Source organism: Gymnoscopelus braueri (genome assembly GCF_963280865.1).
Source record: "Gymnoscopelus braueri genome assembly, chromosome: 11".
Classification (NCBI taxonomy): Eukaryota; Metazoa; Chordata; class Actinopteri; order Myctophiformes; family Myctophidae; genus Gymnoscopelus; species Gymnoscopelus braueri.
This window is the reverse complement of record NC_137613.1, coordinates 53777791-53790677: the sequence shown is the minus strand read 5'-3', so window position 1 is coordinate 53790677 and position 12887 is coordinate 53777791. Positions and strand designations below refer to the sequence as shown.

The window sequence follows — 12887 nt, the reverse complement described above, 5'->3', positions numbered from 1 at the left end:
ACAAAGCAATAACACAAAAAACATGTTTTAAACAGAAAAACAGAGCAATTATTAAAATGTTCTAAAACTGGACAATTCACATCAAAGCGACGAGCAGAGCTGGTGTTTTCCTTTTCCATGTCTCCTTTTCATTGTTGTTTTAATAAACCTCATTGTCAAGTTCACTTAAGCCCCATGTTGTTGTACTTAAAAATGGTGAAGACAACTGATCTACAGGCTCCCGTCACGTGTTGCATCACCACACGTTGTGTGCTGCCGTGTATCAGCTGTTATCAACATTTTATGACTTTTCTTTTGTTCCTTTGTTTTTGTCTATAAGGGCTTTCCCAAAATAGGGATGCCAGGTTGAAATAGTTGAAATAAATAAATAGGCGAAAGTGGTCAAAGTATTCTTGTGTATGTCTAAGAACTTACGTATAATCCCAAACAATCCCCAAAGTCAGCGCTATATATTCAGACTCACCCAAATATTGGTTGGATTTCTGCTTGGTTTTATTACAATGTCAATACAACTGGCTCTGAACAGTAACATGGAATAATGATCATCATGTATGCCTCTATGCCTGCTTTCTAGTGTGGAATATTAGCAATAAAGATGAGGTGTTAGTGGATATAGAATCTAGCAGTCTATTCAGGTTATTTATAAAGAAACGTTAAAATGTAAAGTCTTAAAGCGGTTACACACCGGCGAATATGCGAATAATAGCAAAATTCGGACTCGTTCCGAATAATTAAAAGACGCTTTTTTCGCTCCGCGAAACTGGTGTGGAAGCTTGCATTGACTTTATAAGGTTTTAAAAAAAAACGTATTATTCGCATGAAAAAAATCGCCCCGGTGTGTAAGGACCTTTACAGTTCAACATTCACAACATACTGGATCATTAATCCACTGAGAAAACTACCTGCTCATCACCAAGTTATTTTTTTACTAATACTTTATTGTCAGAAATTAACAGTCAGACATTTGGGCTAAAAGGATGACACAAAAAAGTCCTGGGGACTTGTTTCCATTGTGGGCCTAAAAATAACACAATAATACACATCATCAACAAATATAAAACACTAATATATGTACAAAGGAGGAAAGGGGAGAAAGAATTGGCAGTGAACGTCACCTCCTTTCTGTGGGAACATTGAGTTTACCTCCCCTTGTGGTCTCCTGATGATGTTGTGCGTTTGTTTACATGGCTGCCATGTTGAATACAGCAAAAATTAAGCAGCGCAGCAGGTGCTCTATAGTCTAATTGAGTTCAGTGGTCATTCAAAAATAACACACAGCTGAATTCAGTGATTGACCAATCAGAATCAAGCATTCAACCAAGCCATGTAATAAAAGAAGATGTATCACATCACCTTTCTGATCTCTTGTGCACACAGTATACTTTTATTGATGTATTTAAAGAGTCAGTTTCTGTCTGGGCAGTCTTCACTCTGGCAGATTAGTCAGGTTTCCAAGCTAGACAGCCCAGAAAATGTGTGATTATGTCTTCTTTTATTTTCCTGAATCGATTATCTGACCAAGGTTGTAATCATTAAAGGCTAGTGTTTATTCATAAGCTGGTCTTGCTGGCTCTCATTGAGTCTCATTGAGACCAATCTGACAGCTGGGATTAGCGAACCAAGAAAGTGGCGTTTCTGCCCTCTCCTTCTTTACATAATCCTTGGTCATTCACAGCTGGTTGACATTGTACAAGAACGGCTCAGCATCGCCTCCCACAGGATGGGAGTGAACTACCCCACTTCCAACAGTATGGTTCAAATGGAGGTACATTGTGTGTGATTCGGTGCACTGAGGTCTGTCAACAACTTGGGGACATTCAGAAAACTACAACCCCCACCCCCTAAACATCTACACAGCTCATTTAAAAAGGGTAGTTCACTCCAAAAATAATACTCCAATATGTAATAAATTTAAATAGGAGGCCAATCTTAAGAGCAAAACTACATTTAAAAGTATCACTTATAGCAGGACAGTAGTTGTTTATTATTATATATGATCTTTTATAACGTTTTGCCATGGCCTCCTATTTGCTTAAATTAATTAAATCTTGGAATATTAGATCAGGAATGCGACAAAAACAACCCCCCACCCATGAATTCAAGGCTACATGGGGGTCTTTTCTGGGGGGTGAACTACCTATTTACAGTGGTTTTGAGTCAGGAACCCTCATGATCATGAAAGCTGAATGGGTAGAGAGGACGTCTCGGAAACAGAAGGTTCCCGGTTCGCATCCCGGTCCCCAGTCTACGTGTCAAAGTGTCCCTGAGCCAGACACTTAAAGGGATAGTTCACCCCCAAAATGACAGAATGTCGATTAGTCACCCCATGGAGACTCGAATTCATTGATATTTTTTTTGTTTTTGTTGCAGTCCTAAGCCAATAATTTGATGAAATCTACACTAAGAGTCTCCTACCGGAACCACTGCCTACCGGTCCGTTGGTCATCAAATTATTGGCTGCGTCTCCATGGGGTGACTAATCGATAGAATTAGGGTGAACTATCCCTTTAACCCCTAACTGTTCCCGCTCCCACCAAGCGCTCATCAGAACTATCCGAGCAGCCATCTGGGATTAACAAAGGTCTCTCATTGTGCCTTCCTTTCGTTTTCTTCCCCTCCTCTTCTCCGTGGCGTTGTCCGCAGTCTTCTCCTCGCTATGGTCTCCAGCGTGAGTGTTAGAGTCAATGTTCATACTTCCTTTCTTTCTTTTCACCTTCTTCTTCGCAGTGTTGTCTCCACTGTTCTCTACAGCGTGGTCTCCGGTCTTTCGTTTCCTCCCCCTGCTCTTCTCCGTAGCAGTGTGGTCTCCGGTGTAAGTGTTCATGTGAATGTTCAGGGATCTTCTGGCCTGGAAGCGTTTGTCGCACACGGCGCACTTGTAGGGCTTCTCCCCGGTGTGCGTCAACGCGTGCCTCTTCAGGTCCACGCCCTGCATGAACCCTTTGCCGCAGCCGCGCACCGGACACAGGAAGGCTCTCTCTTTGTTGTGGAACCTCCGGTGCGTGTCCCGGGATTGCTTCTGGAGGAAAGCCTTGCCGCAGACGTTGCAGGCGAACTTCCGCTCGCCGGTGTGGATCTTCATGTGCGTGTTCAGATTTCCTTGCTGTTTAAAAGACATGCCGCACTCCAGGCAGCTGTAAGGTCTGTCTCCAGTGTGGACTCTCATGTGCGCTTCTAGAGCGCCGCCGGGGCCGAAGGCCTTCCCGCACACGTCACACACGTGCTCTTTGTGGGACTGCAGGTGGGCCGAGAGACTCTGTGTGTCCTCGGTTTGATGGCCGCACAGACCACAACGCAACGACGACGACTCCTTGACACAAAAAGAAAACATTTTAGATCTTTACACCTATAAACCTGTTATGTCAAGTCACCTTTACGTGTGTAGCACATTTAACCCATTAACTCTTTGACTGCGGTTGACTCGATAACGCGTCAATTGCTAGTTTGTCCAGTTGGCCGTCGACGGGTTAGACGCGCCGCGCGTTCATTGTTTAATCTCTGATCGCGCTATTCTGCAATGTTTCACTCTAGGATTCAAGTTCCACTTACTTCACCCATACTTGCATCCGGTTTTATGACGCAGATTCCGTTTCCGGTTTTCTTCTTTTTTCCACGGTCATTTTCGGCCAGAATAGGGAAACACACAGTTTTTCACACGGTATAAAATACGAACGGAGAGGTCCACTTCTATAATCTATAGTCTGGGTGACGAACAGTCATCGCCGTCAAGTATCACATCGTACATTTTTGCAATCGGAGAATCTGAGAACACGTCACATCCGGTTTGACGTATTTCACTGTTTGGCTCTGTTGAAAATACTCTGGCAGTCAAAGAGTTAAGACCTGACGACCCGATTCAAACAATGTCAATCTTATGTTACTATATCAGTGGTTCTCAATTTTTGTCATGTCAAGGACGCCCAAAATGACATGTATTTGGCCATCGACCCCCATCTCAAAATATTTTGTTCCAGGGACCCCCAGAAGCAAATATTTGAGTTAAAAAGATTTTTCAAAACATAGCAGATCTACAAGATCATAGCACGGCACAAAGTGACGTGCTATGATGTGCTATTTTTGAAGTATAAAATAATAGTTAAAGTTGTTGACACACTGATGCTTTCCCGGTTTTAATAGGTTAAAAACAACAGAAGTTGACCCAAAGTGCTTTCCATTCCATTCAAATCATAAAGACCTCATAAAATAAAAATAAAAAGCAATACCTCATAATTTTTTTTACAGCATAATAAAAAGAACATAAAAAGCAATACAATTTAAACCCAAAAGTTAAAACTCATTCAATGATCAAAATATAGTGGAAATAGCCAATCTACAAACTACAAAATAACCGCGATTATCTCAAACAATTGCGAGCGGGCGATAAGTTATAATGGTGACGGGCAGGCCTTACCTTCACGTGCCTCTTCACGTGTTTCAAAAGGTCGAGCTTCTTGTGGAACTCGTCTCCGCAGGCTTTACACCTGTGAGCGGGGAGCGGTCTGGAGCGACGCGTCTCCAGCCGCTCCTTGTTGTTGGGACCGTGTTCGATCCTCTGGTGCCGCACCAGATCTTCCCTTGCGCGGAACTCTTCCCTGCAGACGGCACAGACGTGTCGGTTCCTGTAGTGGACGCTGGCGTGTCTGTCCAGAGAGTGCCAGTGGTAGTACGATCTCTTGCACACCTTAGATAGATAGATAGATAGATAATATTAAACTTTATTTATTTGTACAGCACCTTTCATGACATGAAATGCAGCTCAAAGTGCTTTACAGAGCAAGAATAAAGCACAAGTGCTTTACAGAAAAAGTACACATAATTTAACCATAAAGCAATAAAAAAAGCAAAAGCATAAAACAACATAAACAATATATATTAAAAAAGGCACTGAATCAGGAAAAACAGTGAGGACATGAATAACAACACAGAGATTTAAACAATCAACTAAAAGCAAGAGTGAGGAACTAGGTCTTGAGCTGTGCTTTAAAGCGATAGATAGATAGAGGTCAGACATGATTTTAGGTTATTTTTTAGTGTGGATAGGGAGTCAAGATCTTGAGTGGCCGTTGGAAGCGCATTCCACATTTTGGTGGCAGCACAGTAGCACCACGTTTTCCCCCATGGCCGTGCTGAATTTAGAATTTAGGGTCGGAGGAGCATAGCAAGAATAGGAATACCACGATAACACAATGGTGACTATGAACCAGCAACAGATTCCACGTACCCAGAAAACGGTTGGTGGGTGCTTTTCCCAAGCTGAAATCTGCACTTAAACTGCAAGGCTGCAGGGCTGTGTTGTTGAACAACACATACACAGCTTAACGTTGGGAAAGTTACACGACTCACCCGCCCAGGTGGTGTCAATAATACTAATCACCGTAATCGTAACAAAATTCAGAATCACAGCGCTGCCTGTTTTGGATTCTGCATGTTAAAGTATATTAATTTGTTTATTTGTCTATTTATTAACTGCTACTGTAGTCTTACCGTGCTGTACATGAAAACTCCTGTTACAGTCATGGATCAACTTCAACCTGGTGTTTGCACTTTATCCATTTACGGTCCGGTCCGTACATCTACATAAACATTCAGATTTCAAATATAAAGTGCTTACCCCATGGCCACGGATGTTACAATTATGCACGGTGTATTGTTCAATAAAAAGCATTTTAATTCGATCGGTGGCCATTTTCTCATAGTTATAATGTACCGGAGTGCAATACACCTCCCAACCAGTTGAAAGCAAAATGGAGAAAATGGCCACCGATCGGATTAAAATGCTTTTTATTGAACAATACGGATGATACGGGTACTTCTGAGAGCCCGTACATAAATGTAACATCCGTGGCCATGGGATAAGCACTTTATATTTGAAATATTAACCTTTCTGTAGATGCCGTAAATGGAGAAAGTGCAAACACCAGGTTGAAGTTCATCCATGACGGTCGTGACAGTCCATGGCTATTACTCCCTCTAACATTTTTGTGTTTTTAGTTTATTGAAATAATGTCATGCACATTTTTCCAGTGCATAGCCTACTGCAGGGCCTTGTTGACTAGATTTAGAAGAGATTTTGAAGCTATAGCTCCTGAAATGATCGATTATTTTTAAGGGGAAAAGCCGTCATTTAACATGCAAGTCAATGGGTGAGAAGCAGAGCTTGCCAGGCCTGGGTGTGACAGAGTTGAGTGGGTGGGGCTTAGCGAAGGGTCCATTACACACCCCATGAACCCTTGAATTCATGGAGATTTGTTTGCTTGTGTTGCATTCCTAAGCCAATAATTTGATGACTGGCAGAGTTCTCAATGGAGCCCCTTTGAGTCTCCTACTGGACACTCTGATCATCAAATTATTGGCTTAGGAATGCAACAAAAAAACTAATCTCTGTGAATTCAAGGCTTCATGGGGTGTGTAATTGATAGAAAATATGAATACACTTTTTTTGGGGGGGGTGAACTACTCCTTTAATAGTGAAAATGGGCGATCTACAAGATCTGCTATTTTCCCAAATATTAATTATTATTATTATTATTATTTTTACACATATATACTTTATTATTATTATTATTTTATTGGATGGGTCCCGAGCCCTGACCCAGTGTTTGGGAAACACGGCTCTGAGTAGTTACCTACAGGTGCCTTCATAGGCACTGTTCCATTGAGTATCTTAACCCATTTTGGGCGGGAACCCCTATTTGTAACTATACCTTTCAGGACGGGAACCCCTTTTGGGGTTATTGTTGCTATGTACAGTATATAGCAACATACATTTGTTGACATTTTTGAATACATATTTGAAGTTTTTCAGAAAACTTAGGTCAGGATTTAGAAAGGCGTTTTTAGAATCGGCCTCAGGTCTAAATAGGTTAAAGACCAGACCCATTGGACCTGTAGGGTTTAAATGGAACCTATCTTACATTGGTAGGGTTTAAATGGAACCTACCTTACACTGGTAGGGTTTCTCCGCCTGGTGAACTTTCATGTGGAGCCTGAGGCCGGCCTTCCTGCTGAATGTTCTGCCACACTCCTCACAACTGAACGGTTTTCCTGTGTGCAGAGGCGTCACAAGCGTGACATTTTAGCTGACATTTAATTGTCATACAAATATTTGTGATGAATGATTGAATTGCGTTTTTTGGCATCGAACGTTCAGCCACATGAATGAAAATGACATTTCTATTTCTTTCTGTTTTAGAATCCGTTTTAGGCTTTGTAAACAAAAATTGCACCAGGCAGATATGACAAATAACCTAAATATACAAGAAAAAAAAAAAAAAAAAGCCCATGCGTTTGATAATTTTATACTTTCAAAATATTAAAAAAATAGCGGAAATAGCCGATGTACAAGCTCACAGTGTGCCTTACGTTGTGACCTTGTAGATCAGCTATTAGAGATGCGCGGATGGTTTTTTTTGTCACCCAAATCCGCGTTAACAAGTTCATTATCCATCCACCATCCACCCGCGGTACTTAAATCATCCTATTTATAGATCCGCACCAACCGCACCAAATAATTGTTATGTTCCTGACGTTAGTTTTCTTATAAACAATGTTACTCACCACTGTCGCGATGCAGTGACTGTATACAATCCACAACCATGGTAACAACAAGCGAACGTCTTCATTCAGTTACTTTCGCTTTCAACCACTTTGTTGCCATGTCGGCTTTTTATAAGCTTTTTATAAGCGACTTTTAATATAATAAACTTTATTTATATAGCACCTTTCATGACATAAATGCAGCTCAAAGTGCTTTACAGAAAAAGAAAGAAACAGTGAAAACAAAACACAGAGCAAAAACAATGCTCTGTGTTGCGACTTTTGGGCTTGTTTGGCACTTGTTTTGGGCTTGTTTTCATAGACCTGGCTACTTATTTCTCTCGCAACCTGGCAACACTGGCTGCCTGCAAAGCAACATGTTGTGAGCGGCTATTTTGTGCCTGGTGTAAAATGACGTAATATTAAAATACTACAAACGCACACACGGTGAAATGTAGTGGTTTTTAAAAGCTATTATAGGCCTATAGATTGATATCATTAATTTAATTCCCGCATTATTTCACCCGCGGTTTATCCAATATGAATTAATAATTATATTTGATTGACCCAAATCCACCCAAACTGCGGTTAACTGCGGCAACCGCGGCTAAAACCGCGATCCGCGCATCTCTATCAGCTATTTTTTGAAAATGTGCGATACATTTTCAACGGAAAGCGATTATGCAAAATAATTGCAATTAGCTCGAATAATGCAGGCGACTTACATGGACTTACATGGATCACAGGAAAACCAAGAACCCAGCATCAGTCTCTAAACAATACACTATCGCACTGTAGGCTTACCTGAATGAACCTCCCTGACGTGTTTCTTCAGATGATAACTATCTGGGAACAACTTCCCACAGATGCTGCAGGAGTTAATGCGCTCCCTGTGAGCGTCAAAGTGAGCTCTCAGGTCCTCGTTGGACGGGAACAGCTCCCCGCAGAACCCGCAGCGACACTGCGTCTCGTCGCAACACGCCTTCCTGACGTGTTTGAGCAGCATGTTTGTTCTCTGGAAGGACTGGAAGCACACCAGGCAGAAGTGCAACGAAGACGAACTTTCCTCTTGTTGGTTTCCCGTCTCCAGACTCTGTCGACCGTCGACCGACTTTGATTTTAATGTTGAACTCTTTAATGTTGAACTCTCCTCCTCGCTCTCTCCCGTAACATCCCCACCGTCGTAATCTTCATCATCATCATCATCATCATCATCATCACCATAATCATCATCATCCTCAACGCTGTCTGGGGACAACGCTTCATACTGATCACTGGTTGGTTCTGGACAAGGTTGGCTGTCATTGGTTGGTTCTGGAGGAGGTCGGCCGTCATTGGCTGGTTCTGGACAAGGTTGATTCTCATTGTTTGATTCCGATGGTGGTTGGCCATCATTGGTTAGTTTTGGACGAGGCTGACTGTCATTGGTTGGTTCTGGAGGAGGTTGGCCGTCATTGGCTGGTTCCGGACAAGGTTGGCTGTCATTGGTTGGTTCTGGACGAGGTCGGCCGTCATTGGTTGGTTCTGAATGAGGTTGGCCGTCATTGGCTGGTTCTGGATGAAGTTGGAAGTCATTGGTTGGTTCTGGGAGAGATGGCCAGTCATTGGTTAGTTCTGGGAGAGATTGCCAGTCATCGGTTGGTTCTGGTGAAGGTGGGGATTCATTGGTAGTTTGTGTGTAGCTGTGATATGGCTGTAAGTCTAGAGAGAGAGAGAGAGAGAGAGAGAGAGAGAGAGAGAGAGAGAGAGAGAGAGAGAGAGAGAGAGAGAGAGAGAGAGAGAGAGAGAGTTAGCATTAACATTTTGTAGCATTACTCATTTGTCTTTATAGGTTTTACTCAAATGTTTCCAATCAGGTGAGGGCAGGGGAAAGCAGAGATACAAGTATATGAACAGCAATTTTATAATAAACTATATTTGTACAAACGTAAACCACCTTTCAAACATAGAATCAGAATGTACCATGTATTACTATGTTAGTTCAGTGTATGTGAGGTGTGTTGTCTGTGTATCATGTGTGTCAGTATAAAATCAAAATAGAAAATACTTTTGATTTAATTATAGTAATGCTGCATTCACGACAACTGGGAACTTGTTACTTTCATAACTAGGTCATTTCTGAACTTCAGAAGAAAACATGGATGCTTGAAGGAATTAAACGTGAAAATGATAAAAACACATTACATTATGAAATATGCAATTTGATGTGTTGAAATCATAGACAGTAAAAAGGATGGACAAAGTTACAGCCCATAGACTCTACAGACCGTAAATGAAGCAATTTCCGCCATCTTTCTTTATCTGGAGCGCGGAAATGAATGCTATTGGTTGGGACCAGAGCGGGGGTGGGGAATTAGTGCTATTGGTTGTGTAGCTTGTCAATCAAATCATCACAAAGTAGCCACGCCCCTCCTACAGCATACCCTACTTTATCATCAATTTTTTAAATAAATGGGACCATAATTTACCAAAACACGTATCATGATGATTGAAAAACGACTGGAAGCATATAGTATTTATGACATGTTTATTGAGGTAATAACATAGTCTAAAGTTCGGCAAAAACCCACCCGCTTCAATGGAGAGTAATTATTTCTGATACCAGCAGGTGTAAAACAGCTAAACTACAGGCCATTCATATGAACTGTCACTTCCTATACAACCTCAATTTACAACTCAGAAGCTGGCTCCTTGGTTGAAATGTAAACAAAATGAGTTGAATGGCCATTATTAGATGTGTTTTTTTTCTTTTGTATTCATATGGGAAAGCACATATGGCCATATAATGGCAGACACACAGATACAGATATCTACATATGTGGGCTAGCCTGGGACCAGACGATTCTGCGAGTGCAAAAACAAATTGCACTCTGCGATTTGGGTCTGGCACCGCTCCATAGAGAATCCATTTCCTGCTCCAGAAGACGTGGGTGACCAATCAGGGTCCAGTATTCAAATATGGGAGACTGTAATTGGTAGTTTGTTGTAGGTCTAACCAATTGCGTCGAGGGCCATTGTTTTGATCCCGCCCCTTGGGAAAAAAAACTTCCTCATTGAAGCACCAGACTCATATCCACGCAGTGATTGTCTGGCTACGCGAGGCTATATGTGGGCACAAAAGGGACACAGTCACAGACAGATAGGCGGGCGGGTACAACGGGTACTCTGACAACGGGTATAACAGGGTGTAGTGGTGGGAAAAAACATTAATTTCAGTGAACAAACAATTTTGTTCATGTTCACGGCAATGATCCGTTCACATGATTCGTTCAAATGATTCGTTCAGTAGCGCTATTGTCAAGTGAAAAACAACTCAACCGCACTGCTGTGTGTCGTGGGAACAGCCCGCCCTCCCGTCCTGTATACAGGGGGGAGGAGACGGCGGGCATGAACGAAAGCGTGAACGTAACAGTTTCAGGAAGTGAACTAGTCTGTTCATGTTCAAGGCAACGAACTAGTTCTTTTGAACTAATCGATCACGAACGACCCATCACTAACAGGGTTGAGAATGCATTGGATATTTGCATTGTTCTCAAAAACGTAAATGAAGTCCACAATCAATCACAACACCAGAGGTAGCTCCACCGACCACGTCCAGCCCAGATTTGGCACAAACAAGGGGTTGAATTCCTTCTCCTGCTATGCAACAAAAATGTGGAATGCACTACCAAAAGTAGTGAAGGAGTGTAAAACCCTACTCACCTTCAAAACTGCCCTAAAAGAACCTTCAGGAAGCGGCAATTCAAAACTGGCCCTGTAAAAGTCATAACTTACCCCCCCCCCCTCCTTTTCGAATTTTGTACTGTACATATTTTTGTTTTTCTTATTTTTCAATTCTAAACTGTATATATGATGTTCTGCAAAGCAGTGTATATACATGTGTCTGCCATTTAAAGTCACTATGAATTGAGTACATAAGGACCCCATTTGAAACGAGCCGTTAAGCTTTCATGGGCTTTTTCAATCCTATTTAGTTGACCTTGTATTTAAAATGTGCTTTTTCTCAGCAAACTTCTAAATAAAGTATTCAATCAATCAATCAATCAATCCCGAGTTGGGCACCGGCCTAGGTGGAATGAACGTGCAACACGGCACATGTTTAGTTGAAACATGTAAATGTACTGAGTGTACCCAGTGGTGGAAAAAGTACTCACATTTTCTACTTAAGTAAAAGTATCAATACTGCAATGTAGAAGTACTCCGTTACAAGTAAAAGCCCGGAATTCAAAATTCACTTGAGTAAAAGTACAAAAGTATTGGCATCAAAATGTACTTAAAGTACCAAAAGTAAAAGTAGTAAAATGTTTGAAAATAGCAGATCTACAAGTTCACAACGCGTCGAGCTGGTAGATCGGCTATTTTCAAATAGCCTATGTATAAAATAGGGCTAAAGTGGTTAATGTATGTTTTATAATATCATAATTTATATCTGAAAAGTAACTAGTAACTAAGGTTTTCAAATAATTGTAGTGGAATAAAAGTACAATATTTGCCATCTGAGATGTAGTGGAGTAGAAGTAAAAGTATTAGAAATTGGAAATACTCAAGTAAAGTACAAACACCTCAAAATGTTACTTAATTACAGTACTTAAATAAATGTACTTAGTTACTTTCCACCACTGAGTGTACCTGAATCTCTGTACAGCGTGATGTGCGGGTTCAGCAGCGTGTCCAGCAGCGCCCTCTGGCGGTCCAGCGTATCCTCCAGCTCGTGCACAGAGAGGTGGAACAGTTCCAGGACGTCTTCAGCCGCTTCCATCAGAACCTTCATCACCACGCACTTGATCCTCTCCCCTCTTCCTCTCTTCTTCCTCATGGCCTCATCAACGTCTCGAGCGGCTCCCTGCATCCTCTTCCTCACATCCAGCCTGAGGCTCTGGACCTGGACAGGGATCTGAAGCATCTCACAGGACAGATACTATTTTGTTAAAACTCTCTTTTAAAATTTTAATGTATTTATTTAAAATGTATTTTTTTATGCTGCGTTTCCTAAGCTGAATGCTTCATGTAAAGCACATTGCATTGCCTTGTAGCTGAAACGTGTTTTACCAATAAACTAATAAACTTTCCTTGTTGCCACTATAACTGCTGTTTCTACCGCGGGAACGAAAACAAAAACAACGTGATCGACTTTCGCTTCCGGGTCAACAACAACAACAACAACGTCTGGATTCCTGAATAAAGAGTAAAGACCTGTGAAGGAGAATAAACTCACACCGCCCCCTGCTGGAGGGAAAGATAAACTTGACTTACTCTAATGTTTTACGCACGCGCGTGCACCCAGATAGATAGAGTAGACAGACAGGCATACAGGCAGGCAGGCAGGCAGGCAGGCAGGCAGGCAGGCAGGC

The 12887-nt window shown here is 41.8% G+C and overlaps 1 protein-coding gene across 2 annotated transcripts; it reads right to left on the bottom strand.

Annotated features, from left to right (window-relative positions):
• Nucleotides 1-701: 701 nt before the first annotated feature.
• Nucleotides 702-12618, bottom strand: LOC308094687 (uncharacterized protein). 2 transcript variants are annotated; one of them, XM_080441458.1, is made up of 5 exons: nucleotides 12166-12618; nucleotides 8341-9237; nucleotides 6941-7044; nucleotides 4412-4681; nucleotides 702-3310 (listed from the first exon to the last, which is right to left on the bottom strand). In XM_080441458.1, the coding sequence occupies exons 1-5, from the start codon at nucleotides 12437-12439 to the stop codon at nucleotides 2573-2575; spliced, it is 2283 nt and encodes a 760-aa protein (XP_080297584.1). In that variant the 5' UTR covers nucleotides 12440-12618; the 3' UTR covers nucleotides 702-2572. The 2 variants fall into 2 exon arrangements, with proteins under 2 accessions (XP_080297584.1, XP_080297585.1); XM_080441459.1 differs by having other exon boundaries at nucleotides 8341-9180.
• Between the last annotated feature and the right edge of the window lie 269 nt (nucleotides 12619-12887).